The sequence below is a fragment of the Gopherus flavomarginatus genome, chromosome 9, assembly GCF_025201925.1.
Source record: "Gopherus flavomarginatus isolate rGopFla2 chromosome 9, rGopFla2.mat.asm, whole genome shotgun sequence".
Taxonomy (NCBI): Eukaryota; Metazoa; Chordata; order Testudines; family Testudinidae; genus Gopherus; species Gopherus flavomarginatus.
In genome coordinates, this window is record NC_066625.1 from 40012350 (window position 1) to 40039523 (window position 27174).

The 27174-nt window shown below is 47.7% G+C and overlaps 1 protein-coding gene across 1 annotated transcript in view; it reads right to left on the reverse strand.

The window, feature by feature from the left end:
• The window catches only part of CCDC33 (coiled-coil domain containing 33), a 334851-nt gene that overhangs the window by 38671 nt on the left and 269006 nt on the right, over window positions 1-27174 (reverse strand). The window contains exon 13 of the mRNA XM_050968177.1: window positions 1549-1599. Coding sequence (XP_050824134.1) covers window positions 1549-1599 — 51 coding nt within the window. The remainder of the gene's footprint in view (window positions 1-1548; window positions 1600-27174) is intronic.

Here is a 27174-nt window from a genome sequence, read left to right on the forward strand (position 1 = left end):
TTGATCTCTCCTTAATACTGCAGCCCATGCCATGAATTTTTAATCAAGGGCTCTGTGTGCTTTGGGAAGCATGCAATTAACTGCCCCATCAATAATGCACCATGCTGCAACTTTCTCTCCAAGATCCAGGGCCAGACTGAGGGAGAAGCCAGGTTGTTATTAATGCTGGATCTGACCTTTCTTTAGTCTTGGTGAAAGGTGCTGGACTGACAGCCCTGGACAATGACAGCCTCACTGCCGCCACAGAGCAGGGACCGCGAAGGCAGAGGCAAAAGCAGCTTTGCCCACACCCCCACCATAACAATGTACCTCAGTCCTGACTTTGAGGGACCACCTCTGGGGGGTGGAACTGAGCCTCTGTTCTCAGTCAAGTCTGGATGAAGTTGTAGGCACTACAGGCCCTGCCTTGGGTCCCAGCTCCAGGAGTCAGATGATTATATTGTACGCTCAGATTTCAATTGAAAATAAAGGATCTTTCTATCCCTCATGATAGGTAAGAAAAGTTTGAAAATGTGACCATGAGCGTGGTTGGAACAGTAACTTCTGCATGAGTCTGCAGACAGCCTGAAACAATAGCTCTGAGAGAGGTGAATTGCCCCATGCATCTCAGTGTGGTGTTATTTCCAATACTCATCCCCACAGGGCTCTGAGTGTGACAGTGGGCCCACCCCCATTTACCCAAGCAGATAATCCCCACCTGTCAGGGAAAGCTTTGCTGCTCCTAAGAGGATGGGGGACACAGCTGCTGCTCCTGGGGGGATAAGGTGGCCCCTTGCCATTGCACCTGCCTTTCTGGGAGGGGGCCCCTGCCACTCCAGAGTGGGGCTGCCAGGGCCCTGTGTCATGATTTGCCTAATGCCCTGATTTACCTTAATCTGGGCATGTTACCAGGCAGTTCTTAGCCTCTGTGCCAAGACTGCTAACAAGAGGGTCATTAGATCTGGTGAAGCATTTTGCAATACAGCAGGAGGTGGAAATCATAGAATATCAGGGTTGGAAGGGACCTCAGGAGGTCATCTAATCCAATCCCCTGCTCAGAACAGGACCAATCCCCCAACAGATTTTTACCCCAGTTCCCTAAATGGCCCCCTCAAGGATTGAACTCATAACCCTGGGTTTAGCAGGCCAATGCTCAAACCACCAAGCTATTCCTCAAGGAGGGGTGGCCCAGTGGGTGGAGTGGTAATGGCAGAAGGCAGGACAGTGAACTAGACAGCCCAGTGAGTGATTCAGTAAAGCTGACAGTGCCACAGTGGGTTTGGTAGAGCCGTGATCTAAACTGCCCTGTCAGGAAGTGAGATACAAGCCTTGATGGCAAGATTCCCATACAGCAAGATGCAGGCTGTGACTGGAAAATGGTCTGATCCAGTATGACAGTGCTTACATTGCAATCACTTGGGTGTCCTCGTAAATGTCTGTTGTAAATTCCTACCAGATTCTTCACCTTCTCCTGTTGCCCCAGGGAAAGATCTGTCTGTTTTGACTCCCAATCCCAACCACCAGTCTAATGGTTAGTGATGGAAAGCATCCCTGTGGGTAGTTACTCACCAACAACAGATTGACATGAGACTTTTTGCGTTCGAGCTCAATGGGAGCCACCTGGAAAAAGAAATAAAAGCCAAGGTTATTGCCTTCCATGGACTTGCCCTGTTCTGACCTTTGACCCTGACACTGTGAGTTCTGTAGAGACATCTGCATGCTCTGATGAGAACTTGCTCCAGAGGTGGGTGCTGTGCATAAAGGACAATGGAGTGGAGACTGGAGGCCCTGGACAGCCAGCAGCATCCACAAAATGAAGCTTCCCCAGACCCTCCCAGCTAACAGAGAGATGTCTAGTTTGGCTCAGCCATCACATTCACTATGGCCCAAGCCAGGACCTTCTCATCCATACTCCACATGGGTTCTTGTTCCTCATATGGCTGCTAGAACTTCCCACTCATTCACCACAAGCCTGGGGTGCTAAGGAAGAAGGGAGGAAATCATTGTACGGCGGTGCTTTCTCCACACCAGTCATGATTTTATAGGCCTCTATCAAATCCTCCCTTAGTCATCTCTTTTCTAAGCTGACCAATCCCAGTCTTTTTAATCTCTCCTCTTACTGGAGCTATTCCATACCCTTAGTCATTTTTGTTGCCCTTCTCTGTACCTTTTCCAATTCTAATATATCTTTTTTTAGATGGTGTGAGCATATCATGTATTTATATAGTGGCATTATAATATTTTCTGTCTTATTATCTATTCCTTTCCTAATGGTTCCTAACATTCTGTTAGCTGTTTTGAGTTAGCTGCACATTGAGTGGATATTTTCAGAGAACTATTCACAATGACTCCATGATCTTTTTCTTGAGTGGCAACAACTAATTTAGACCCCACCATTTTCTATGTATAGTTTGGATTATGTTTTCCAATGTGCAATACTTTGCATTTATCAGCACTGAATTTCATCTGCCATTTTCTCTCCCAGACACCCTGTTTAGGGAGATCCCTTTGTAATTCTTCACAATCAGCTTTGGACTTAACTATCTAAACTGTCTCCACTGCAGTGAGAGCAGCAGTCCTGTAAGTACAAGAGGAAGCAATCAGTGGGGCGAAAGGGCTGGGCCCCGAGCTTCTCTGGAGATGCTTGATGAGGATTGCAGGAGTCAGAGTGCCAAGGGATAGCACCAGAGAAGGGCACAAAGCTGACAGCTCCCCTTTTCAGACCTGAGACACATCCTAGGAGAGGCTGCCCTTTCCCACATGGAAATCAGAGCTCTTCACAGCTGCCGAGGTAAGCTCATAACAAGCCCTCACATGGTACTACTAAGAGACAGGGCTTGGACTCCCACCCTCTGGATGCTGCTCTGGGTCTGTGCTTCTAAAGGAGTCTTTCTCAAGGCAGAGAGGCTGTATCCCCAGAAGCCACAGATAAACAGAGATGAGGATGATGACGTTTTCTCCTCCATGCCAGAAATCCTTGCTGACTGGCATTGAGGGCACTCATGAGATCTTTACACATGCAGAGTCCAGAAGACTTGGTGTTGTGTTAGGCTGTGGCATTATATGCAAGGATGCAATGCTGGCAGGACAGCAGGGCTTGGGAGGAGGGCTGTGTCCACAGAGGTCCTCACAGCTCCAAGTTAGCAACTCAGGAAGTTGGAGCATGGAGTGGGGGCAGGCAGGGGAGCAAAGAGGGGAGCTCAGATAGAAAATGGTAGGGAGTTTGGGGGAGCAGTCAGAAACGGAACCCCTGGGGGGGCAGATTTGGAAGAGTCAGGTAAATAAGGGGCAAGTGGAATCCCTGCAGGAATCAGAAGGAATTCAAGTTAAGAGTGGGGAGAGGGCAATTACCCCTCACCAGGAGGGTTTGGGGAAGCAGGTGGAAGCTAGGACTCCTCAGTTGGATAGATGAGCTGCCACCTGTGGTCTGGAGGAGACACAGAGACTGTGTGACTCTGCCGTGCCCTGAAGTACATGGGTGCTTGTCACTGCTTCCCCAGCCATGCGCGTAATTTCACAAGGGATTCTGGGATGGTCTGCCATGGGTCTGCACAACCTGGCAATGAAAATGTTGCAAAGGGGGCAATGTCAGAAGGACGGGGGGCTTGTAGTTCAACAAGTGTGATGCTGCCCTACGGCACCTGCCTCTGGATTCTAGTGAGCAGCAGAGTGGGAGCTGACTCCAAACAGAGCCACTTGTTACCCACCAGAGTTGATGAGAGCCTTCCCACAAGCTTTAAAGGGAGATGAAGGAGGGTCTGGGCTACCCACTGGGTCTGAGCTGCCATGTTCCAATCTGAACGCTGGGCCAAACTTCCCAGAGCTTGAGAGGGTTTGAGCCAGTGGTCCAGTTTGGGGCTCACTCCATTGTCATGGTGCTGCTCCAGTTCTGGAGCCCAAATAGACCAGCTGACCCATTGAATATCACAGGGTACACCTGCACTGGAGCTGGAAGAGAGCCTCCCAGATGAGGAAGACAGACTCACACTAGCTCTAGCGTGCTAAGAATAGCACTGTGGATGGTGGGCTAGCTGTCCAAGGCCAAGCCTGCTATGGGGCCAAGCTCTGGTGGCTAGCACGAGCCACCGCCTGTGCCACAAGGGCCACCCTGCTATTTTTAATATGCTAGCTCAAGTCTGTCTACTCAGCAAAGTCTCATCCATACTGGAGCTACAGTCTATGAGCAGAGGAGAACTACTGAGGCAGAACAGAAGCACCTAGCAATGTAAATCTCACAACAGCAGCATGTCCACTGTTAATCAAGTAACTCATAGCAGCATCTCTTCTTCAGTGTGCCACAGACAGTTCAAAGCTCAAATTGACCTGATCAGCCACTCATGTCTTCACAGAAACCAAACCAACCAGTAATGTCATGGTCATCTTCAAACTTGAAGGATAAACAACAACCTGGGCTGAGCGGTATGCTTCCAACTGCAGGGCAGCCACACCCACAGCACACCTGTGGGGATGACTTTTCCTTCCTACCATGCAGGTGTGAGAAGCACTGCCAAGCAACAACCTGGAGAATTCAAATTTACAGTCCTTGGGTTATTTGATCATTATTACTATTGTTACCTATCAGTATGACAACAGCACATCCAAACCCAACCGAGGTCAGGGCCACATTGTGCAAAGAACTGGATAGACACAGAGCAGGCAGTCCCTGCCTTGAAGGGCTTCCAGTCTAGAGACAAGAGAGCATTATTATCCCCATTCTACAGATGATGAACTTAGGCACATGGCCAAGGGAATCTGTGGCAGAGCAGGCATTTTGCCCAAAACTCTAGCAACCCTGTCCTATGCTTTGATCACAGAATCATCCTTCCTCTCTCCAGGAGAAAGTCAATGTTAATTTTACCAAATCAAAGTTACAACATACTTAGCTACTACCTCAAATAATCATATGTAGATTAACATGTGGCTACATGAATCTCCTTGTGGTCAGCGCTCAGGATGGGGTGGGGTGACTGTGTCTATTAGGTGTCTTTGTCTGTTTCTGTCCTCCACCTCAGACACATCTGACAGATTCATATGTTTGAATTAGTCTACAATGCGATTAGCCCCACTCCTAACTCAGCTTGGGCTCTAGTGGCTGCTCCAGAACCTCAGTGTAACCTCATTACAGAGCCCATGAACATTGCCTGCTGTCAGAGCCTGGAAGGGACTGCACCACCATCAGCAAATGTAGTTTCTTTCTTATAAAGCAAAAGAAAGATCATGCCCTTGGTGGATGGGGGCCAGATGGAGCGTGGGCTGGCCCCATGCTGCACAGAGACCTTTTTGCATAGGATGGGTTTACCCAGATGGGGCCATCTACTGCGAATGACATATGAATTCCCCACATGATACTGCTGGAGACAGGAGGAAGCAGAGGAGTGAGAATGAGCCTGTCAAAGGGATGTGTGTGTGTGAGATCACTGGCAATCCCAACTCCCTTTTGGGGGCTGAGTGTGCCCCCAGCTTCCCCACCCCACAATGTACCCAACACCACTGGTTACATATCTAAAGTGCCAAGTGGGGATTTTGCCTTGGAACTCCAGTTAATTAATATCAATGGGAGCTGTGCGGCACTGCAGTGATGCAGGGATTGCACTACACAGTTAGAAGAGAGGGCATGGTGGTCATTGAAGATGTGCCCTGCAGTGAGGATGCTGTCTGAAGAATTCTGATGGAAGATGGCAGGGCTAAGAGGAGAGAGCTAAGTTTGTCTTTCCTCTGTGTGCTTATGCCTACTTTCAAATGTTACTTTGCACAGCACAGTTGAGATGAAAGGCTACAAATCCACATCTGTCATTCTTACAACTTTGAATTTCCTGGCAGTCAGATGTTTGCTAATTTCTTTTAAAATGTACAATCCTCAGAAGATCTCCCTCCTTTTTAGCAATCACACATGTGGATTTATAGGCCTTCAGCCACTTGAAAAAGATTTTTTTTCCTCTGTATTTGCTTAGGCTTATTTATTTATTTATTTTACAAATTGCTGGGTGACACTTTTGTGTATCCAATTAGTTTCAAATAATGGAATCTATTCATCTTTGGGCGTGTGAAGAAACAGTGCAGCGAAAAACCACCGCAGGAGGCCCTGACGGGTTTATCACCTCCACAGGGGGCCATGGGGAGTTTATAGGCACTGGCATACCCACATCAGGCCTTGCGGGCATTACATTTTCTGTAGGCTGCGCCTGTGGATGCCTGCACCAGACCTCAGGCAGATTGAAATGCCCACAATGGGCAGTCTGGCAACTAAAACATCCCTCCCTCTTCTTCTAGTCAGAGCCTTCCGTGCACCTGGAGTACCCTCCCCTTGGGCCAATCCAGAGCCTCTCTTGGTGGCTGATCTAAACCCCACTCTAACAATGGGAGTCTTTTCACTGCTTTCAGGAGGCCCGTGCCCCAAAGCTCACTCTGTCTAATCTGTGCCATGATCACAAAGTGCTATCTGAGGCCAAGCTCCTCAAAGATATAGGACTTTGGAGCTTAAATATCTATGAAGATCTGTGCCTGAGTGCCCAGTTCTCTCCTCCATGCATCACATGAACTCCAGCCATCACCAAGATGAAAATTTCCACCATCTGAGTGAAATTCACCACTCCACAGAAGGCTACTCCCACCTAATCCCATGTAGGATCCCTTTGGAAACTGAAATGGTATACTGGCCTCAGGCTGGCCCACTGAACAGGGGTGCATCAGTCATTCTAAAACCTGAATGAGACTCCAGATTATAATGCTCACAAGACCCTCCGAAGTTCTCTGAATCTCTCCCAAACTGGAGGAGATAACTTAAAAATGACCCACCCAACCTTTCCAAGTAGAAGCAAAGACAACAGTCCTCACTGAATATAATGCAATGCATGAAATGGGGGATATCTGGTGCTATATCCCTTTGGAAATATGGCATTGGAAAACTGAAATTGGTTCCAAAGCTCCTTCTCCAGTACCACCTTTGGTATTGGTGCACACTGTGTTGGCACCAGTACAGTCTTCAGATGCCATTCAGTCTTGGGCTCTACATCTACATCAAGCTCTCCTACTGCATGAATGACTTGTGTGATTGTTGCCATATGTTCCTATAAAATACCTGGTCAGGAGAATGGCACAGGTGAGAAATTTCAGGTAGGTTGGTTCACAATTGACCAATGGAAATAAAGTTTCAGTCATCTTCAGCAGGCTGACTGAACCCTTGCTGTGCTCAGAAAGTCCATAACTAAAAGGCATCCTGGTTACCTGAGACAAAAGAGGCAGGAACTAGGAGAGACATGAAAGCACATCTACTTGGCCAGGAGCTCCGATAAAGAGAGAAAGGTGCTTTACTGTCCAGCTCTTGCTAGGAGAGCCCATGATCACACTGAGTCTGAAAGTAGGGAGAAATTGATGGAAGCCAAGTGAGATGTGACAGAGAGAGAAAGACTGGCGGAGCAGACCTGACAGCCTTCTGATAGCATAGACAGAGCTATCAATGGAGAGGGAGAGCAGCACTGAAAGCAGCACTGAGGAGTGGCTGAGAATCAATGCTGTACATGAGCTCCAACAAGAGGGACAAAGATAAGTGGCTCCTGCTCCCTGTTAAAGTTGCTGGGGCAGGCATTTGAGTTCGGCCTCATGGGGAGAAGTTCTGGACTGCCTCTCTAGATCTGGTGCAGGAGAGGTAGGGATGTGTGGTGGGTACAAGCACTCGCAGCTTTCCATCCAGACACTTTGCCAGGAAAGGACTGAAAGGGAACATGAGTTAGCATCTCTCCTCTAAAGGACAACATCTCCTGGGAGGAGGAGGGCAACTGCTGCATTTCAAAACTAGCAAAGGGTGTTGGAGCCCTGACCCTAATGGCCTCTCAACATTGGCATCAGCAAGAACCAGAGCCAGATCCAGTGCATCCAGAGGGTGGGCCAGTGCTTCTGGCCCTAGCCAGAGACCCTGCCCTGCCATAGCCTTCCTGTGTGACTGGGTGCGTCCCTTAGCCTCTCTCTGCTTCAGCCCCTATCACTCTTCTCTCCTCCCAGGGCTGGCTGAGGGTAAATACATTAAAGGCTAGGAGATACTCAGATACTGTGATGATGGGGGCCAGATAAGCACCTTAGACAAATCTTGCAAAGAGCCCTTGTCTTTATAATGGTCTGTACCAAAAGTCTGGGTGTAACATCCAGCTCCAAATCCTGTGGCTTGAGCCCATCGCTAGGTAGCCCGGGACTCTCTCAGCCCTTCCCCTTGTTTCACCAGCTCTTCCTTTTCAGAGCAAAAATACCAGCATACACATCATGGCTGTGGGCCTCATTTACAGAGGGATCCAGCTTATGCACCAGCTTATGCCCCAGCCTCCAGGCCTAGTCACTCACTCTCATCCTGATCTCTGTGGGCATTTAAAGGGCTGGTGGCTGGACACATTATGATCATTAGTGTTTAGGGGCTTTCTTGGGGACTGGCAGCTTGACAAGCACAGTGTGTGATTTCTTTGCATTGCATATTGCCAGTGTGTGAAGTGCCGAGGGTGGAAGAAGGGAGCTGTCAAACTATATATACAATCAATGTGCATGCATTATAGGTCACTGGCTAGCCAGGGCATGCCTTGGTGTAACGATCGCCCTTACAGGCATTTATTGATAGCACAATATCTATAAATCTTACGAACACATATTCATGGCCTTTAATTATGTACACTCATTACCTCTCCCACCCACCTCTTGAAGAATCCAACTGCAATCATTCGGGCAGGATGAATCAGTCAATAAGGCTGACACAGCCCACCCGCCTCAGCAACCTCTGTTTGTCTGTAATGTCACAGGAGAGAGATTTCTAACCCTGGAGCTTTATATAATTTATGCTGGTTACCTGGCAGGCTTGCACTGTGCAACAGCCAACACTGGCCATCCTGAGCATAGACTGGTATAGCCCCTGCCACAGGACCTGATTTTCAGAGCAGCAAAGCACTCACAGCTCCACTGACATCAATGGGAGCTGCAGGCAATCAGCACCTCTGAAAATCAGGCCCCTCAGCTTTTAATTTGCTGGCTGTGAAGCAACATTTCTTGTGGCAATTGGCAGGGGTTGCAGGAATCCTCCTGAGTCTTTTATTACCACCTGGCTAGATCTCTTGGGCTCTCTGCACCTGCTGATCAGGGTGTGTGCAGGAGCCTGGCTTCGCTGGGCCTTAGGAGCATGATAGTGCAGGTGGAAATGGCAGTGCCTTTCCAGCTGTTAACTGCACCCTGCCAGTTGGAGAGGGAGTGGTCGGCTGGATCCCCGAGAATGGCTGGTTATCCTTATGCATTAGAAATCATTAGCTCCGCTAATTAAAAAAGTGTCTTCTGTTTGCCTTGGGAAACCAAGGCTGAGCCTTCAGCCATTTGTGTGAGCAAAATTTATCTGCAAGCAACTATGGGAAAAATCACACCCCAGCTCCTGCATCTGCAGGGGCACCAGGGGGACTGACGTGAAAAGGGAAGGGCTTGAGGAGATGGCACAACTTGGGCAATGAAGCAGGATGCAGTTAGGAGCAGGGCATGGGGAAGGTCAAGGTCAGGGCAGGGTCAGTGCTGTGTGGAGTCTCCTGCCTTCTTCCCTCAGTGGGCTGTGCCAGGGGTGCAGATGGTTGCTACAGCCAGTAGACTGAAGGGACCTCCATGAGACCCAGCCCAATGCCAAGGGCACCCAATTGGGCTCCGGGCATGGATTGGTAGCCTGGGAGTCCATCCTCCGCCCTATCATCTGCCCTAGAACATACATAACATAAGAACATAAGAATGGCCATACTGGGTCAGACCAAATGTCTATCTAGCCCAGTATACTGTCGTCTGACAGTGGCCAATGCCAGGTGCCCCAGAGAGAATGAACAGAACAGTTAATCATCAAGCGATCTATCCCTTGTCGCTCATTCCCAGCTACTGGCAAACAGAGGCTGGGGACACCATCCCAGCCCATCCTGGCTAATAATCATTGATGGACTTATCCTCCATGAATTTATCTAGTTCTTTTTTGAACTCCATTACAGTCTTGGCCTTCACAACACCCTCTGGCAAAGAGTTCCGCAGGTTGACTGTGTGTTGTCCTTTTGTTTGTTTTAAACCTGCTGCCTATTAATTTCATTTGGTGACCCCTAGTTCTTGCGTTATGAGAAGGTGTAAATAACACTTCCTTATTTACTTTCTCCACCCCATCATGATTTTATAGACCAGTATTTTATCCCCCCTTGGTCATCTCTTTTACAAGGTGAAAAGTCTCAATCTTATTAATCTCTCCTCATACGGAAGCCATTCCATACCCCTAATAATTTTTGTTGCCCTTTTCTGAACTTTTTCCAATTCTAATACATCTTTTTTGAGATGGGGTGACCACATCTACACACAGTATTCAAGATGGATACTATATAGCGGCAATATGATATTTCATGTCTTATTATCTATACCTTTCTTAATGATTTCCAACATTCTGTTAGCTTTTTTGGCTGCTGCTGCACATTGAGTGGATGTTTTCAGAGAACTATCCACAATGACTCCAAGATCTCTTTCTTGAGTGGTAACAGTTAATTTAGACCCTATCATTTTATATGTATAGTTGGGATTATGTTTTCCAATGTGCATTACTTTGCATTTATCAACATTAAAATTCATCTGCCATTTTGTTGTTCAGTTGCCCAGTTTTGAGAGATCCTTTTGTAGCTTTTCGCAGTCTTTCTGGGTCTTAACTATCTTGAGTAGTTTTGTAACAGCTACAAATTTTGCCACCTCACTGTTTACCCTATTTTCCAGATCATTTAAGAATATGTTGAATGGGACAGGTCCCAGAACAGACCCCTGGGGGCACCACTATTTACCTCTCTCCATTCTGAAATCTGACCATTTATACCTACCATTTGTTTCCTATCTTGTAACCAGTTATGGATGCATGAGAGAACCTTCCCTCTTATCCCATGGCAGCTTACTTTGCTTAAGAGCCTTTGGTGAGGAAGCTTGTCAAAAGCTTTCTGAAAATCTAAGTACACTATATCCACCGGATCCTCTTGGTCCACGTGCTTGTTGACACCCTCCAAGAATTCTAGTAGATTGGTGAGGCATGACTTCCCTTTACTAAAACCATGCTGATTCTTCCCCAACCAATTATGTTCATCTATGTGTCTGACAATTTTGTTCAAGACTATAGTTTCAACCAGTTTGCCTGGTACTGAAGTTAGGCTTACCGGCCTGTAATTGCCGGGATCACCTCTGGAGCTCTTTTTAAAAATTGGTGTCACATTAGCTATCCTCCAGTCATTTGGTACAGAAGCTGATTTAAATGATAGTTTACAGACTACAATTGGTAGTTCTGCAATTTCACATTTGAGTTCCTTCAGAACTCTTGGGTGAATTCCATCTGGTCCTGGTGACTTATTACTGTTTAATTTATCAATTTGTTCCAAAACCTCCTCTAATGACACTTCAATCTGGTATAGTTCCTCAGATTTGTCATCTATAAAGAATGACTGAGGTTTGAGAATCTCCCTCACATCCTCAGCATGAAGACTGATTCAAAGAATTCATTTAGTTTCTCCGCAATGCCTTATTGTCCTTGAGTGCTCCTTTAGCATTTTGATCATCCAGTGGCTTCAATGGCTTCCTGCTTCTGATGTACTTAAAACATTTTTGCTATTACTAAACATTTTTGCTATTACTTTTTGAGTCTTTGGCTATCTGTTCTTCAAATTCTTTTTTGGCCTTCTTAATTATATTTTTGCACTTCACTTGCCAGACTTTATGCTCCTTTCTATTTTTCTCACTAGGATTTAACTTCCACTTTTTAAAGGATGTCCAGCACCTGGCCTGGATACCCCCGGATGAGAGTAGGTATACTAAGTGCATTTATTGGGATACCTTCCCCTTTGAGATGCCCATCAGTATCAGGGGTAGATCTCGAGGGTACAGCCTGACCTCTAGGTCCCAGCCCTTTTGTTGTGTTGGGGGGAACAGCACCTTGTTCCTTTCCTCCCAATAATCTTTATCTTTAGTCATGACTGCAGCACAATTTAAAGCAAATGGAATGTAATTGTGCAGAGAGATGGGGCTGGTGGGGGGGAGAAGGACTCATTTGCACCTTAAAAGGGTTGCCACATGGCCGAGTCTCACTGCTGACAGGGCCTGAGTGAAATCGATTTCCTGGCACTGCGGGGCGGGAGGTGAGTTGTCTAGTCAAAGACTGGCCTTGATGGGATCATGGGGAAGAGATGGAATTCATTCCCAATGGACCGGATCCAATCAGTCATGCAACTGCTGCCCTGCAGCCTCCCCCAGGCCTCCCTGTTCCAGCTGTTACCCTTGTACACAGCATAGACACCGATAACCAATAGAAGGGAAAAGTCATGCAACTGCTGCCCTGCAGCCTCCCCCAGGCCTCTCTGTTCCAGCTGTTACCCTTGTACACAGCATAGACACCTACAACCAATAGACGGGAAAAGTGACCTAGTCTCCTTATGCAGCATCAAAGAAGCAGGGGGAGATTGATTTGGCTGAGGTGATGATCAATGTCATAAGTGCATTGACCTGGGAATTCCCTCCTCTCTGGCACCCTCTGGATGAAGAGGGCTGCCCTGAACTCATCACAGGAGAAGGATCTGGCTGCAACAGGGGGCAGAGGATCCCAAGGTGCCCACTTACATGAGGCCACTCCTTAGTGTCCCCTTTCTGAGCAAGGACTGGCAGCAATGGGAGAGGCTGGCACTGAATGGGGAGGCATCCACACAGCTCTGCCAATGCACCTCAGTCCTGACCTGCAGCTCCCCTGCTAGGCCAGCTCTCCATTTACCACCATCCTGACCTATAACCTCCCTGCTAGGCCAGCTCTGCCCCTTTCCCTCCCCTTGCTCCCCAGCTCTGCTAATACACCTCTGTCCTGACCTGGGCAACACATCCTGCTTTTCCAGTCCTGGATACTGCAAAAATCTGCCCATGCATCTCTCTTGAACTGCAGCATGCCCAGCTACTCCAGTCCTACAACACCAATACTGCCCCTCCCAAGATCTGCAAATTCTCTACTATCTCAGTTCAAGGATACACACCATTTATGTTACTGTGGGTAAAAGTTTATTAGGAAGTGAAGTTGAAAACATACAACTCATTTCTCCTGTGAACAAAGATGCATTTAAATCCATCTCCAGGCTTCATATTAGCCTAGGATGCTACAGAATCCCCTCAATAATAAACCCTTCCCTCACAGTAATATCAAAGCAAGCTCCCTCATTGTTATGAAGATGAGACAGGCACAGATTTGCATATCTGAGAAAAATTGCTGCAGCAGCTTAGCATGATCAGAGGGGAAAAAATCCCCATTTTTTCTCCCTTTCTGTGTAAATACTCAGGAAAGCACCACAGGACAATTAGTCTCTCAACTGCTTTTTCAGCCTACTCATCTAGGGCGCAAGTCAGTGGGAGCTTTGGATAAGGCTCTTACTCATATTTCCTAGTAGTATTATCACAGGGCATAGGAGCCCCAATCCTGGACCAGGCGCCCATTGTGCAAGGTGCTCTATAAACACAGAACAAAAACACATTGCCTGCCCCAAGGAGTCTACAATCTCAGTAGAAGACAAGAGATAACAGATGGGAACTGGCAGCCAGGGGAACACGAGGAAACAATGAGACAGGGAGTGGTCACTGCATCCCAGCAGCCTAACTGTTGTCAAGTTTCTTGTAGGCACTCTGGCAAAGAAGAGTTCTGAGGAAGGACTGGAGGGAGGAACAATCAAGTAGCTTTGCTGAGGTTTATGGGGAGCTTCTCCCATGCATGAGGGGCAGCCTGGGAGAAAGCACAAAGTTTGAAAGTGTAACGAAGGGGCTGTGGAGGCTGGTGTCATTGTTAAACCTCGCAGTAGAGGTCTCCCTATCGGATGGGGAGCAGGCAGGTACTGGACACAGTGTTGATATATAATACTCTAAATGCTCTTTATTGATTACAGAACAAACCTTACTCACTCCACAGTCACACCCCAAACATACTATACCAGAGTCCAAAGGTCAGATGGCCAGTCGAGATTCCTTCTCATCATAAGATCATAAGATGTGGGAAACTGGCGAAAACCACATCTATATCCACACGGGATTCTGGATCAATAAACAGGGGCTAGCAATCATATGGACCCACATGAACGAGGCCCTTGAAGAATTCCACCTGGATTTCAAAAATTTCCACCCCACCATCAACCTCAGCCTGGACCAGTCCACACAAGAGATCCACTTCCTGGACACTACAGTGCAAAGAAGTGATGGTCACATAAACATAACCGTATAACGGAAACCTACTGACCACTATACTTAGCTGCATACCTCCAGCTTCCATCCAGGACACATCACACGATCCATTGTCTACAGCCAAGCCCTAAGATACAACCAAATTTGCTCCAATCCCTCAGACAGAAACAAACACCTACACGATCTTTTATCAAGCATTCTTAAAACTATAATACCCACCTGAGGAAGTGAGGAAACAGACTGACAGAGTGAGATGGGTACCCAGAAGTCACGTACTACAGGACAGGCCCAACAAGGAAAATAAGACTGGCCATCACATACAGCCCCCAGCTAAAACCTCTCCAGCACATCATCAAGGATCTACAGCCTATCCTGAAGGACGATCCCTCACTCTCACAAATCTTGGGAGACAGGCCAGTCCTTGCTTACAGACAACCCCCCAACCTGGAGCAAATACTCACCAGCAACCACACACCACACCACAGAAACACTAACCCAGGAACCAATCCCTATAACAAACCTCATTGCCTACTATGTCCTCATATCTACTCTAGCGACACCATTAGAGGACCCAGCCACATCAGCCACGCCATCAGGGACTCATTCACCTACACATCTACTAATGTGATATATTCCATCATGTGCCAGCAATGCCCCTCTGCCATGTACATTGGCCAAACCAGACAGTCTCTATGTAAAAGAATAAATGGACAAAAATCGGACATCAGGAATGGTAACATACAAAAGCCAGTAGGAGAACACTTCAATCTCCCTGGACATTCAATAACAGATTTAAAAGTAGCCATACTTGAACAAAAAAACTTCAAAAACAGACTTCAAAGAGAAACTGCAGAACTAAAATTCATTTGCCAATTTAACACCATTAATTTGGGCTTGAATGACTGAGAGTGGCTGGCTCACTACAAAAGCAACTTTCCCTCTCCTGGGATTGACACCTCCTCATCAATTATTGGGACTGGACTACATCCACCCTGATTAAACTGGTCCTGTCTTACAAGTGGAGAACCAGTGTTGACAACTCCCTTCTCTTCATGTGTCAGTATAATAATGCCTGCATCTGTAATTTTCACTCCATTCATCGGCAGAAGTGGGTTTTTTACCCACGAAAGCTTACGCCCAAATAAATCTGTTAGGTTTTAAGGTGCCACCAGATTCCTCATTGTTTTTGTGGATCCATAAATGACTCCCATTTGCAGAAATCATAGGCAACCATTTATAATCCATTCTGTCGCGTCATTGGTTCTTTGCCTTTGTTTACTAGGCCTTCTAACCACACAATTCCAGAGACAATCCTGGGCAGGCTGCCATGATCATAGACATGCCATTTCCTCCAATTCTTATACAATTTTATATCAGTTCAACTGCTGTTACCTGTTCTGATTATTTTCTGTACTTTTCTTGAAATGTAACTGTCATAAACAGATAGCTAAGGGTTAATGTCTCTTTCACCTGAAGCACCTGACCAGAGGACCAATCAGGAAACCGGATTTTTTCAACTTTGGGTGGAGGGAACTGAGTGTTTTTGTCTTTGTTTTCTGGCTGCCTGCTTTCTCTGAGCTTTGGAGAAGTAGCTCTACTTTCTAGTCTTCTGTTTCTAAGTGTAAGGACAAAGAGATCAGATAGTAAGTTCTATGGTTTTCTTTTCTTTGGTATTTGCATGAATATAAGTGCTGGAGTGCTTTGATTTGTATTCTTTTGGAATAAGGCTGTTTATTCAATATTCTTTTAAGCAATTGACCCTGTGTTGCATCTTAATACAGAGAGAACATTTGTACTTATTTTTCTTTCTTTTTATATAAAGCTTTCTTTTAAGACCTGTTGGAGTTTTTCTTTACTTCAGGGAAATTGAGTCTGTACTCACCAGGGAATTGGTGGGAGGAAGAATCAAGGGGAGATTTGTGTGTTGGATCGCTAGCCTGATTTTGCATTCCCTCTGGGGGAATAGGAAAGTACTTTTTGTTTCCAGGATTGGGAACGGAGAGGGGGAGTCCCTCTGTGTAGTTTCACAGAGCTTGTGTCTGTGTATCTCTCCAGGAGCACCTGGAGGGGGGAAGGGAAAAAGGATTATTTCCCTTGGTTGTGAGACTCAAGGGATTTGGGTCTTGGGGTCCCCAGGGAAGGTTTTCCAGAGGGACCAGAGTGCCCCAAAACACTCTAATTTTTTTGGGTGGTGGCAGCAGGTACCAGGTCCAAGCTGGTAACTAAGCTTGGAGGGTTTTCATGCTAACCCCCATATTTTGGACGCTAAGGTCCAAATCTGGGACTAAGGTTATTACATGGTGTGCAGCTGGTGGGACTAGAATCCAGAAGCCAGTAGGAATATTATATTTTCTTTTCTCTGCTAAGGGCTTTTTAGCAGAGAGAAACAGTTGGTTTTAAAAGGGAACCAGAGAGAATTTTTTTTTTTCTGCTCTCTCTCGCAGTTTGTGGCTTGCATGTTAAGGGTCTTTTGTCATGCAATAGCCCTCCCATTAGGAGTCAAGTACCAGCACTTATAGGCATGCAAATAAAGTGGTTTTTCTGGTTTCCCTTCATTGAACATTAGCTAGAGAGAGAAAAGGAAAATTAGCTAAAGGCACTGTTGCTAGGCAGACTTCAGGAGGCAACAGAGAACCTGCAGTGCAGAAGATAAACACCGGAGGGCACCCCAACACAAGAAAACAGGAATCATGACTTCTAAGGCAAAAATTGACGCCGAAGAGCAAATCAAAGAAGCTGAACACAGGCGACAACTGGAAATAAAACAAAAAGAGATGGAGATGAAAGAAAGAGAAGAACAGATCAAAGAGGCAGCCTTCCAAAGAGAACAGGCAGCCCAAGAGGCAGCACACAAAAGAAAACTAGAAGAAGAAGAGGTGGCCCACCGCCGAGAAATGGAAAAGCACCAAAAAGAAATGGAAAAAACAACAAAAAGAAATGGAAAAACAACAAAAAGAGAATGAAGAGAAGGAAAAACAGAGAAAACATGAACTGGAGTTGGCAAAAGCTGGGCTGCATGTGCCAGCCAACCCTAACAACCCGGCGCCCATTATTGCTCCACAGCACAGGAAATTTCCCACCTACAAGGCAGGTGATGACACCGAGGCCTTCTTGGAAAATTTTGAAAGAGCCTGTCTTGGGTACAGCATTCCCGAAGACCAGTACATGGTAGAATTGAGGTCACAGCTCAGTGGACCTTTAGCAGAAGGTGGCAGCTGAAATGCCTAAGCACCAAATGAATGACTATAAACTTTTTTCAAACCAAGGCCAGATACAGGATGGGGATAACCCCAGATCATGCCCGTCGGCGTTTCAGAAACCAAAAGTGGAAACCAGAGGAGTCATTTCCCAAACACGCCTACTACATTGCAAAAAACTATGAGGCCTGGCTAACAGGAAACAACATTCAAACCTTGGAAGAACTGAACCTCCTCATACAAATGGAGCAGTTCTTGGATGGTGTTCCTGAAGACATCACGCGGTACATACAAGATGGAAACCCCAAGAATATCGCTGAGGCGGGGGAGATTGGAGCCAAATGGATGGAACTGGCAGAAAGCAAGAAAGCTACTGTCAAGGGGAACGATTACCCCAGGGGGCACACAGACCATAAACCCTACAACCGAGGACAGCCAAAGACCCCACATACCACCCAAGTAAAGCCACAGATACCCTACCCTTCAACCTCACCAGTCTCCAGTAACTCACCTCGGCCCAGTGACCCATCAGATGGAAGATGCTTTAAGTGTAATGAAATGGGACATATCAAGGCCAAGTGTCCCAAGAACACCATGCGAGTGCAATTCATTACACCACCATCACACCAAAGATCCCCAGGCCCGGATGCCTCTCAAATACCCTTGGAGCGAAGGGAAAATTTGAGAGTGGGCGGAAAGAAGGTTACTGCGTGGAGAGACACGGGGGCACAAGTGTCAGCTATCCACCAATCCTTCGTTGACCCCAAATTCATCAACCCAAAGGCCAAAGTTACAATTTACCCCTTCATGTCACAAGCTGTAGACTTGCCTACAGCTCAACTGCCTGTCCAGTACAAAGGCTGGTCAGGAATGTGGACTTTTGCAGTCTATGACAATTATCCTATCCCCATGCTACTGGGGGAAGACTTGGCCAACCAGGTGAGGCGGGCCAAGAGAGTGGGAATGGTTACACGTAGCCAAACCAGGCAAGCTTCCAGACCCATTCCTGTTCCTGAGCCGTCCACAGAGGCCCCGTCTGTGTTACCAGAGACCCAGACAGAGGTAGTGGACCCGGATTCCATGCCTACCACTGAAACAGCCACAGCATCCTCCAGTCCCAGGCCCGGAACTGGAACAGCAACCAGCACCAGCAAGTGCAACCCCATCTTCAAACTCAACGCCAGAGGGCGCCAGCGAGCCAAAACTGGCAGAAGCAACAGACAGCCATACCAAAAGGCTCAGCCAGAGCCTGAAATACCCTCAGGTGCACCAGCGGAGAGCGGTTCACCAGCACTGGAAACAAACCCCATCACCTACATCGCTTCCAGAGGGACCAAGCCCAAGTCCACAGTCTGAGGAAGAACTGGTGACCCCAGACTCAAGGGAACAGTTCCAGACTGAGCAGGAAGCGGATGACAGCCTTCAGAAAGCTTGGGCGGCGGCACGGAGCACCCCACCGCCTCTCAGCTCTTCTAATCGATCCCGGTTTGTTATAGACCAAGGACTTTTATACAAGGAAATTCTTTCTGGTGGACACCGGGAAGAATGGCAGCCGCAAAAACAGTTGGTGGTTCCAACTAAGTACCGGGGGAAGCTCTTAAGCTTAGCCCATGATCATCCCAGTGGCCATGCTGGGGTGAACAGAACCAAGGACCGGTTGGGGAGTCCTTCCACTGGGAGGGGATGGGCAAGGACGTTGCCAAGTATGTCCGGTCTTGTGAGGTATGCCAAAGAGTGGGAAAGCCTCAAGACCAGGTCAAGGCCCCTCTCCAGCCACTCCCCATAATTGAGGTCCCATTTCAGCGAGTAGCTGTGGATATTCTGGGCCCTTTCCCAAAAAAGACGCCCAGAGGAAAGCAAGTACGTACTGACTTTAGTGGACTTTGCTACCCGATGGCCAGAAGCAGTCGCTCTAGGCAACACCAGGGCTAACACTGTGTGCCTGGCCCTAACAGACATCTTTGCCAGGGTAGGTTGGCCCTCCGACATCCTTACAGATTCAGGGTCTAATTTCCTGGCAGGGACCATGGAAAAACTGTGGGAAACTCATGGGGTGAATCACTTGGTTGCCACCCCGTACCACCATCAAACCAATGGCCTGGTTGAAAGGTTCAATGGAACTTTGGGGGCCATGATACGAAAATTCATCAACGAATTCTCCAATAATTGGGACCTAGTGTTGCAGCAGTTGCTGTTTGCCTACAGGGCTGTACCACATCCCAGTTTAGGGTTTTCACCATTTGAACTTGTGTATGGTCACGAGGTTAAGGGGCCAGTACAGTTGGTAAAGCAGCAATGGGAGGGGTTTACGCCTTCTCCAGGAACTAACATTCTGGACTTTGTAAGCAACCTACAAAGCACCCTCCGACACTCTTTAGCCCTTGCTAGAGAGAATCTAAAGGATGCTCAGGAAGAGCAAAAGGCCTGGTATGACAGACATGCCAGAGATCGGTCCTTCAAGGTAGGAGACCAGGTTATGGTCTTGAAGGCGCAACAGGCCCATAAGATGGAAGCATCATGGGAAGGGCCCTTCACGGTCCAAGAGCGCCTGGGAGCTGTAAATTACCTCATAGCATTTCCCAATTCCTCACTAAAGCCTAAAGTGTACCATGTTAATTCTCTCAAGCCTTTCTATTCCAGAGACTTACAGGTTTGTCAGTTTACAGTCCAGGGAGATGATGCTGAGTGGCCTGACGGTGTCTACTACGACGGGAAAAAAGACGGTGGCGTGGAAGAGGTCAACCTCTCAACCACCCTGGAACGTCTGCAGCGGCAACAAATCAAGGAGCTGTGCACTAGCTTCGCCCCACTGTTCTCAGCCACCCCAGGACGGACTGAACGGGCATACCACTCCATTGATACAGGTAATGCTCACCCAATCAGAACCCCACCCTACCGAGTGTCTCCTCATGCCCAAGCCGCTATAGAACGGGAGATCCAGAACATGCTACAGATGGGTATAATCCGCTCATCTACCAGTGCATGGGCATCTCCAGTGGTTCTGGTACCCAAACCAGATGGGGAAATACGCTTTTGCGTGGACTACCGTAAGCTAAATGCTGTAACTCGTCCGGACAACTATCCAATGCCACGTACCGATGAGCTATTGGAGAAGTTGGGACGTGCCCAGTTCATCTCTACAATAGACTTAACCAAGGGGTACTGGCAAGTACCGCTAGATGAACCTGCCAAGGAGAGGTCAGCATTCGTCACCCATGCGGGGGTGTATGAATTCAATGTCCTTCCTTTCGGCCTTCGAATGCACCCGCAACCTTCCAGAGGCTAGTAGATGGTCTACTAGCTGGACTGGGAGAATTTGCAGTTGCCTACCTCGATGATGTGGCCATTTTTTTCAGACTCCTGGCCCGAACACCTACTACACCTGGAAAAGGTCTTTGAGCGCATCAGGCAGGCAGGACTAACTGTTAAGGCCAAAAAGTGTCAAATAGGCCAAAACAGAGTGACTTACCTGGGGCACCAGGTGGGTCGAGGAACCATAAACCCCCTACAGGCCAAGGTGGATGCTATCCAAAAGTGGCCTGTCCCACGGTCCAAGAAGCAGGTCCAATCCTTCTTAGGCTTGGCCGGATACTACAGGCGATTTGTACCCCACTACAGCCAAATCGCTGCCCCACTGACCGACCTGACCAAAAAGACCCAGCCAAATGCAGTTAAGTGGACTGATGAGTGTCAAAAGGCCTTTACCCAACTTAAGGCAACGCTCATGTCTGACCCTGTGCTCAGGGCCCCGGACTTTGACAAGCCATTCCTAGTAACCACAGATGCATCTGAGCGTGGTATAGGAGCAGTGCTCATGCAGGAAGCAACAGATCACAACTTCCATCCTGTCGTGTTTCTCAGTAAGAAACTGTCTGAGAGGGAAAGTCACTGGTCAGTCAGTGAAAAGGAATGCTATGCCATTGTGTACGCCCTGGAAAGCTACGCCCATATGTTTGGGGACGGCGGTTCCAACTACAAACTGACCATGCTGCACTAAAGTGGCTTAATACTGCCAAGGGGAACAACAAGAAACTTCTTCGTTGGAGTTTAGCTCTCCAAGATTTTGATTTTGAAATTCAACACATCACAGGAGCTTCTAATAAAGTTGCTGATGCACTCTCCCGTGAGAGTTTCCCATAATTCAGTAGTTAAAAAGTGTTCTTAAAATGTAGAAGTCTGTTAGTTATATACTTAGGAGTATATGTAAAGGTGTATGTGTTGTATTAATCTGTTTATTTTCAAGTTCTAGAAGGAAATCGCCGCCAGTGAGCTTCCCCACTGTCTGCAATTTGGGGGGGCGTGTCATAAACAGATAGCTAAGGGTTAATGTCTCTTTCACCTGAAGCACCTGACCAGAGGACCAATCAGGAAACCGGATTTTTTCAACTTTGGGTGGAGGGAACTGAGTGTTTTTGTCTTTGTTTTCTGGCTGCCTGCTTTCTCTGAGCTTTGGAGAAGTAGCTCTACTTTCTAGTCTTCTGTTTCTAAGTGTAAGGACAAAGAGATCAGATAGTAAGTTCTATGGTTTTCTTTTCTTTGGTATTTGCATGAATATAAGTGCTGGAGTGCTTTGATTTGTTTTTGCACAAATAGTTCTAATAGTCCTTGACCTTAAGTTCTTGTTTTGGTTGTCAACTGGCAACACACATATTTATGTCAAGCATGCATCATTCATACCAGGCCTCAATGACATAAGAACATAAGAATGACCCTACTGGTTTAGACCAAAGGTCCATCTTGCTCAGTATCCTGTCTTCTGACAGCAGCCAGTGCCAGGTGCCCCAGGTGGAATGAACAGAACAGGTAATCATCAAGTGATCCATCCCCTGTTGCTCATTCCCAGCTTCTGGCATACAGAGGCTCGAGACACCATTCCTGCCTATCCTGGCTAATAGCCATTGATGGACCTATCCTCCACGAATTTATCTAGTTCAGGCCAGCACAACATGCGGCCCGCGGAGCTCACCGTGCGGCCCGCGGGGGGATTCTAAATCCCCCGCACACGGCACTCTGCGGGAAGCCCAGAGCCCTTTAAATCTCAGCTGCGGCGGGCAATCAAAGGGTTCTGGGTTGCTCACAGCCACGGGGAGCCCTGAGCTGTTTAAATCCCAGCCGTGGCCGGGAGTCAAAGAGCTCTGGGCTGCTGGCAGCTGCGGGGAGCCCAGAGCCCTTTAAATCCCAGCCGCGGCCAGGAGTCAGAGGGCTCTAGACTGCCTGCAGTGGTGGGGAGCCCAGAGCCCTTTAAATCCCAGTCATGGCCGGGAGTCAGAGGGCTCTGGGCTGCCTGCAGGGGCAGGGAGCCCAGAGCCCTTTAAATCCCAGCCCGTGGCCGCTGATTGCCCCCTCCCTGGACCCCTGCTCCAACTGCCCCCCAGGACTCCTACCCCCTATCTAAGCACAGCTGGTCCTTGTCCCCTGATACCCCTCTCCCGGGACCCCTGCCCCTAACTGCCCCCCAGGACCCCACTCCCTATCTAAATGCCACTGCTTCTTGTCCCGATTGCCCCCTCCCGAGACTCCTGCCCCTAACTGCCCCTTGGGACCCCACCCCCTATCTAAGCCTTCCTTCTCCTTGTCCCCAATTTCCCCCTCCTGAGACCCCCCCCAAACTTCCTCCCAGGACCCCACCCCCTACCTGTCCCCTGATAAACCCCTGGGACTTCCATGCCTATCAAACTGCTGCCTGTCCCCTGACTGCCCCCCTGAACCTCTGTCCCATCCAACCCCCACTGCTCCCTGTCCCTTGACTGCCCCCCGGAATCCCCTACCCCTTCTCCAACCCCCCAGCCCCCTTACCATGCCACTCAGACCAGCTTGTCTGGCTCCGTGCAGGTCCAGACATGTTGCTGCCATGCTCCCCCGTGGAGCCCACAGTCTCTCTGCCCCCGCCCCCCAGCATCTGCCTTTCAGATTTGAACACCTCAAAATTCAGGAGTGCTCAAGCTCAGTTTGGGCAGCTTGCATTCATTTCTCCCAAATCAAATACACTGATCCACTGTAATTTGCTGTAGAAAAAGTAAGATAAAATTGAGCAAGAAATGCTTATTAGGACTGGAATTGCTATTTTCAACAGCCATTGCCTTTTTTGTTTGTTTGTTTGTTTGTTTAAAAGGAAGACAGTGACATTGCATTGGCAAACTCCCCATAGAAAGAAAGAGTGGAAAAAAGAATAATAAAGGCACCTCAACTTTTCCTCATTTATGGAAGACAGTCTCATAATATGCATCCAGATATCCTCCAATCACACAAGCTGAAAATTGTTCCACTTTACTGCAGCTCTGTAACCATATGGGAACCAGTCCTGTCTGTGCTCTGTGCACATCCAAAATTCCTGCTGAATGACCCGCCCTGGGAGCAAGTTACCAGTGACCCAGGGCTGGGGGGCAGGAGGTGTATGTGGGGGCACTGATGGGGGGGAGCCCGGGGCTGGAGCAGCAGCGGGGTGGGGGGAGGGCCCTGGTGGGGAGGAAAGGGGGAAGCCCAGCGCTGGGGCAGCAGGGTGTGTGGGTGTGCGGGTGGGTGGGTGGGGGGAGAGCCCAGGACTGGGGCAGTAGGGTGGTACAGGGGGAAGCCCAGGGCTAGGATGCGGGGCAGCCAAATTTTTTTTTGCTTGGGGCAGCAAAAAACCTAGAGCCGTCCCTGCCGGGTTCCCCCAGCCGCCGGAGCCCCGGGCCCTTTAATTTGCCCCTGAGGGCTCCCAGCCACCTCTTCAGCTGGGAGCCCCTGGTTGATTTAAAATAAAGTATTATCTCCCCAACCCCAACCTTCCTTTTTGACCCACAGTCGTTTTGGTGGGGCGGCGCTGGGGAAGGAGGGTTTGTTTCTGCAGGGTTGGGTGGCCCTATGGGAGGTGTTTCCGTGGGGCTGGGAGGTTTCGGCCCTCAGCTGTTTTCTTTGGAGTAATGTGGTCCTCGCCGCTTTATGAGTTGTACAGGCCTGATCGAGTTCTTTTTTGAACCCTGTTATGGTCTTGACCTTCACAACATCCTCTGGCAAGGAGTTCCGCAGGTTGACTGTGTGTTGTGTGAAGAAATACTTCCTTTCATTTGTTTTAAACCTGCTGCCTATTAATTTTGTAAGCAGAGTCAGGATGAGCGCTACACTGACATCTGGTGGTGAATTGTAGAGAGTGTGGAAAGAATTTTAAGAATTTGCATTGGCATCCACCCCCCCACTTAGCATAACCCCACAGCAGCTTGGGATTGTGATTTTAACAGTTATGCGATCCCCAATTTCTTTGCTATTGGGGCAGGAAAAAAAAGTTTGTCACCCTGATTGTGTGAATGGAGAGCTGTGGGACTGCTTTGTGACAGAAACGACTCAACCTCAGTGGGGTGGTACTTGCTAAACATGGGACATGGGTTCCAAAACCCCATGAATGGAGAGAGGTTGGGGACTGGTGTGTGTATCTGGTGGTCTTTTGAGGGTTTGGAACACCAATTGCACATCCTCCTCTCTCCAATGTTAAAGAGTAGAGTTAATTTTTGATTCTATTAGGAGTCTATCTAGAGACTGCTGAGCTGAATTCATGTTGGGCCAATGGTGCACCAGGGCTCCTATATAGGAACTGAAAGAGCTGAATTGAGATCACGGAGTGCTGTGTTAACTGGTGGGGGAGCCTGAAGACCTATTGTTAAGCGGCTGGCAGAGCAGTTTGCAGTGTGTTGGAGCAGCCCATGGAACAGTGAGGAGTGGCACAGTTGGTGTGGTGGAGCTGGTCGTGGTGAAGGCTGCAGCAGAACTCCATAGAGAGGTGGAGCAGCTGGCCCTGGCCCATGTAAGGTGCCCCTTAACACTCTGTGTGGACTCCCCACCCCTTTCCAACCAGGCTGGGGGCGGGGGAACCCTGCAGATAAACTCTCAAATTCTGGGGTGGCACTGACCAGAGACTTTTGGGTTGTTGGACTTCGGGGTGATTGGACTTAAGACCCTAAGGGGAAAAGGACATTGCCGAACGCACCTGGGGGTGGGTTTTTTGTTTGTTTATGGTTTGTGTTATAATCCTGTTTGTGGTGTTTCTCCAGTGGGATGCTGCATTGTTTCCTTCCTTTATTAAAAAGAGTTTGCTACACTCAGACTCTGTGCTTGCGAGAGGGAAAGTATTGCCTCCTAGAGGCGCCCAGGGGAGTGTGGTATGTAAGTGTCCCAGGTCACTGGGTGGGGGTTCGAGCCGGTTATGCATGGTGTTATTGAAATGGAACCCCTGGATACTGAACCCGGCCCTTGTTGCTGCCAATTCAGAGGGGCAGAAGGGTTACAATTTCATTTGGTGACCCTTAATTCTTGTGTTATGAGAAGTAGTAAACAACAGTTCCTTATCTACTTTCTCTACACCAGTCATGATTTTATAGACCTCAATCATATCTCCCCTTAGCCGTCTCTTTTCCAAACTGAAAAGTCCCAGTCTTATTAATCTCTCCTCATACAAAAGCCATTCCATACCCCTAATAATTTTTGTTGCCCTTTTCTGAACTTTTTCCAATTCTAATACATCTTTTTTGAGATGGGGTGACCACATCTACACACAATATTCAAGATGGATACTATATAGCGGCAATATGATATTTCATGTCTTATTATCTGTACCTTTCTTAATGATTTCCAACATTCTGTTAGCTTTTTTGGCTGCTGCTGCACATTGAGTGGATGTTTTCAGAGAACTATCCACAATGACTGCAAGATCTCTTTCTTGGGTGGTAACAGCTAATTTGACCCTATCATTTTATATGTATAGTTGGGATTATGTTTTCCAATGTGCATTACTTTGCATTTATCAACATTAAAATTCATCTGCCATTTTGCTGTTCAGTCACCCGGTTTTGAAAGATCCTTTTGTAGCTTTTCGCAGTCTTTCTGGGTCTTAACTATCTTGAGTAGTTTTGTAACTGCTACAAATTTTGCCACCTCACTGTTTACCCTATTTTCCAGATCATTTAAGAATATGTTGAATAGGACTGGTCCCAGAACAGACCCCTGGGGGACACCACTATTTACCTCTCTCCATTCTGAAAACTGACCATTTATACCTACCCTTTGTTTCCTATCTTGTAACCAGTTATGGATGCGTGAGCGAACCTTCCCTCTTATCCCATGGCAGCTTACTTTGCTTAAGAGCCTTTGGTTAGGGAGCTTGTCAAAAGCTTTCTGAAAATCTAAGTACACTATATCCACTGGATCCCCTTGGTCCACATGCTTGTTGAATTCTAGTAGATTGGTGAGGTATGATTTCCTTTTACTAAAACCATGTTGACTCTTCCTCAACAAATTATGTTCATTTACATATCTGACAATATAATTCTTTATTATAGTTTTAACCAGTTTGCCCGGTACTGAAGTCAGGCTTACTGGCCTGTAATTGCCAGGATCACCTCTGGAGCCCTTTTTTAAAAATTGGTGTCACATTAGCTATCCGCCAGTCATTTGGTACAGAAGCTGATTTAAATGATAGTTTACAGACTACAATTGGTAGTTCTGCAATTTCACATTTGAGTTCCTTTAGAACTCTTGGGTGAATACCATCTGGTCCTGGTGACTTATTGCTGTTTAATTTATCAATTTGTTCCAAAACCTCCTCTAATGATACCTCCATCTGGGACAGTTCCTCAGATCTGTCACCTAAAAAGAATGGCTCAGGTTTGGGAATCTCCCTCACATCCTCAGCCATGAAGACCGATGCAAAGAATTCATTTATTTTCTCTGCAATGGGCTTATTGTCCTTGAATGCTCCTTTAGCACATCGATCATCCAGTGGCCCCACTAGTTGTTTAGTAGGCTTCCTGCTTCTGATGTA